The sequence below is a fragment of the Triticum aestivum genome, chromosome 7D (assembly GCF_018294505.1).
Source record: "Triticum aestivum cultivar Chinese Spring chromosome 7D, IWGSC CS RefSeq v2.1, whole genome shotgun sequence".
Lineage (NCBI taxonomy): Eukaryota > Viridiplantae > Streptophyta > Magnoliopsida > Poales > Poaceae > Triticum > Triticum aestivum.
Window position 1 is genome coordinate 149,572,614 of NC_057814.1, and position 1,716 is coordinate 149,574,329.

The 1,716-nt window shown below is 57.3% G+C and overlaps 1 protein-coding gene across 1 annotated transcript; it reads left to right on the plus strand.

Annotated features, from left to right (window-relative positions):
- The first annotated feature begins 13 nt into the window (after positions 1-13).
- On the plus strand, positions 14-1,391 carry LOC123170020 (skin secretory protein xP2). Its single transcript, XM_044587868.1, has 2 exons — positions 14-429; positions 666-1,391. The coding sequence occupies exons 1-2, from the start codon at positions 105-107 to the stop codon at positions 698-700; spliced, it is 360 nt and encodes a 119-aa protein (XP_044443803.1). The 5' UTR covers positions 14-104; the 3' UTR covers positions 701-1,391.
- The last annotated feature ends 325 nt before the right edge of the window (positions 1,392-1,716 follow it).

Below are 1,716 nucleotides of genomic sequence, written 5' to 3' on the forward strand. Positions count from 1 at the left end.
AGCAACAGGCGCCGGGGGGGGGGGCACGTCAGCAACAACAGCAAGTCAACCCTCCGTGGACGTACGGCACCAATCCGTGGACCGGCGTTGTCCACGCGTACTCGATGTCGGTCCCTCGGGCTCCCGCTCCGAGCATCCTTGGGCCTCGTCCAGCGAGCCATCAGGCCCTCTTCGCTACGCAGAACGCCGCTCCCTACAGCGGCTACGGGGCCGCGCCTCCACCCGCGCCTGCCTACGGGGCCGCGCCCGCCTACGGCGCCGCCGCCGCCGCGCCAGCCTACGGCGGGTTTTACCCTCCTCAGGTGCCGCCGCCGTGGGACCCGGCCCTTCTCGCCGCCCTGCACTCCGCCCCGTCACCGAGTTCCTACGGTGGCGGTGGTGACTGGTACATGGACTCGGGCGCCACCGCTCACATGAGTGCTCATCCCGGTAACCTCACGTCTGCCACTCCTGTTCATACTCCCACTCGCATCACCGTTGGTAACGGTTCCTCTTTACCCATTACACATGTCGGTCATATGTCGTTTCCTTCTACTTCTACTCCCGCCAACATGTCTAATGTTCTTGTGTCTCCTAACTTAGTCACTAATCTCGTTTCTGTTCGTCGTCTTGCTCGTGAGAATCCTATAACTGTTGAATTTGACGATATCGGCTTTTCTGTGAAGGACGCCTGTACACGGATGGTACTCCACCGATGTGACAGCCCGGACGAGCTTTACCCGGTGCATCCCTCTGGCGCCACCACCACCCGTCGTCCCGCCGCCTTCGCCGCTGGTGTCGATCTTTGGCACGCCCACCTCGGTCACCCCAACTCCACCGTTATGCGTCAGATTCTTCAGAGTTTTTCTTTCTCATGTAATAAGGTTGACGACCACACTTGTGAGGCTTGCCGTCTTGGCAAGCATGTTCGTCTCCCCTTTAGCGAGTCTGCAAACATTTCCACCTTTCCGTTTCAGTTATTGCATAGTGATATTTGGACGTCCCTGATTGCGAGCAACACGGGCTATCTATACTATTTGGTGATATTGGATGATTTTACTCATTATGTGTGGACATTTCCTCTTCGTCGCAAGTCCGACGCTCTTGCCACACTCACCGCTTTTTATTCCTATGTCACCACATAGTTCGGTCGTCCCATTCTCGCCTTGCAAACTGACAACGGCAAGGAGTTTGACAACGTCGCCGTCCGCAATCTTCTTGCGTCGCACGACACCATTTTTCGCCTCACTTGTCCCTACACGTCACAACACAATGGTCGCGCCGAGCGCGTTATTCGCACCCTTAATGACTGTGTTCGCACGTTGCTCTTCCACTCCTACGTGCCTCCTCGGTTCTGGCCGAACGCGCTCGTGACCGCCAGTCTTCTCATTAACATTCGCCTATGTCGTTCGCGCTGGAACTACACTCCTCACCAGCTCCTCTTCGGTGCGGTTCCATCTTATGATGGTCTTCGCATTTTTGGGTGTCTCTGTTATTCTAGCACCGCGTCCACTGCTCCTCACAAACTCGCTCCCCGGTCGCTTCCATGCATCTTTCTTGGTTATCCTCCCAACACCAAAGGTTACCGGTGCTATGATCCAGTGTCCCACCGCGTTTTCACTTTGCGGCATGTGTACTTTGATGAGCTGGTGTTCCCGTTTCAACAGGTACCGTCACCCTCGGCGTCTCCCGCGGCGCGGTCCGCCCCTGCCTCCTCCTCTGGCGGACCGACCAGCC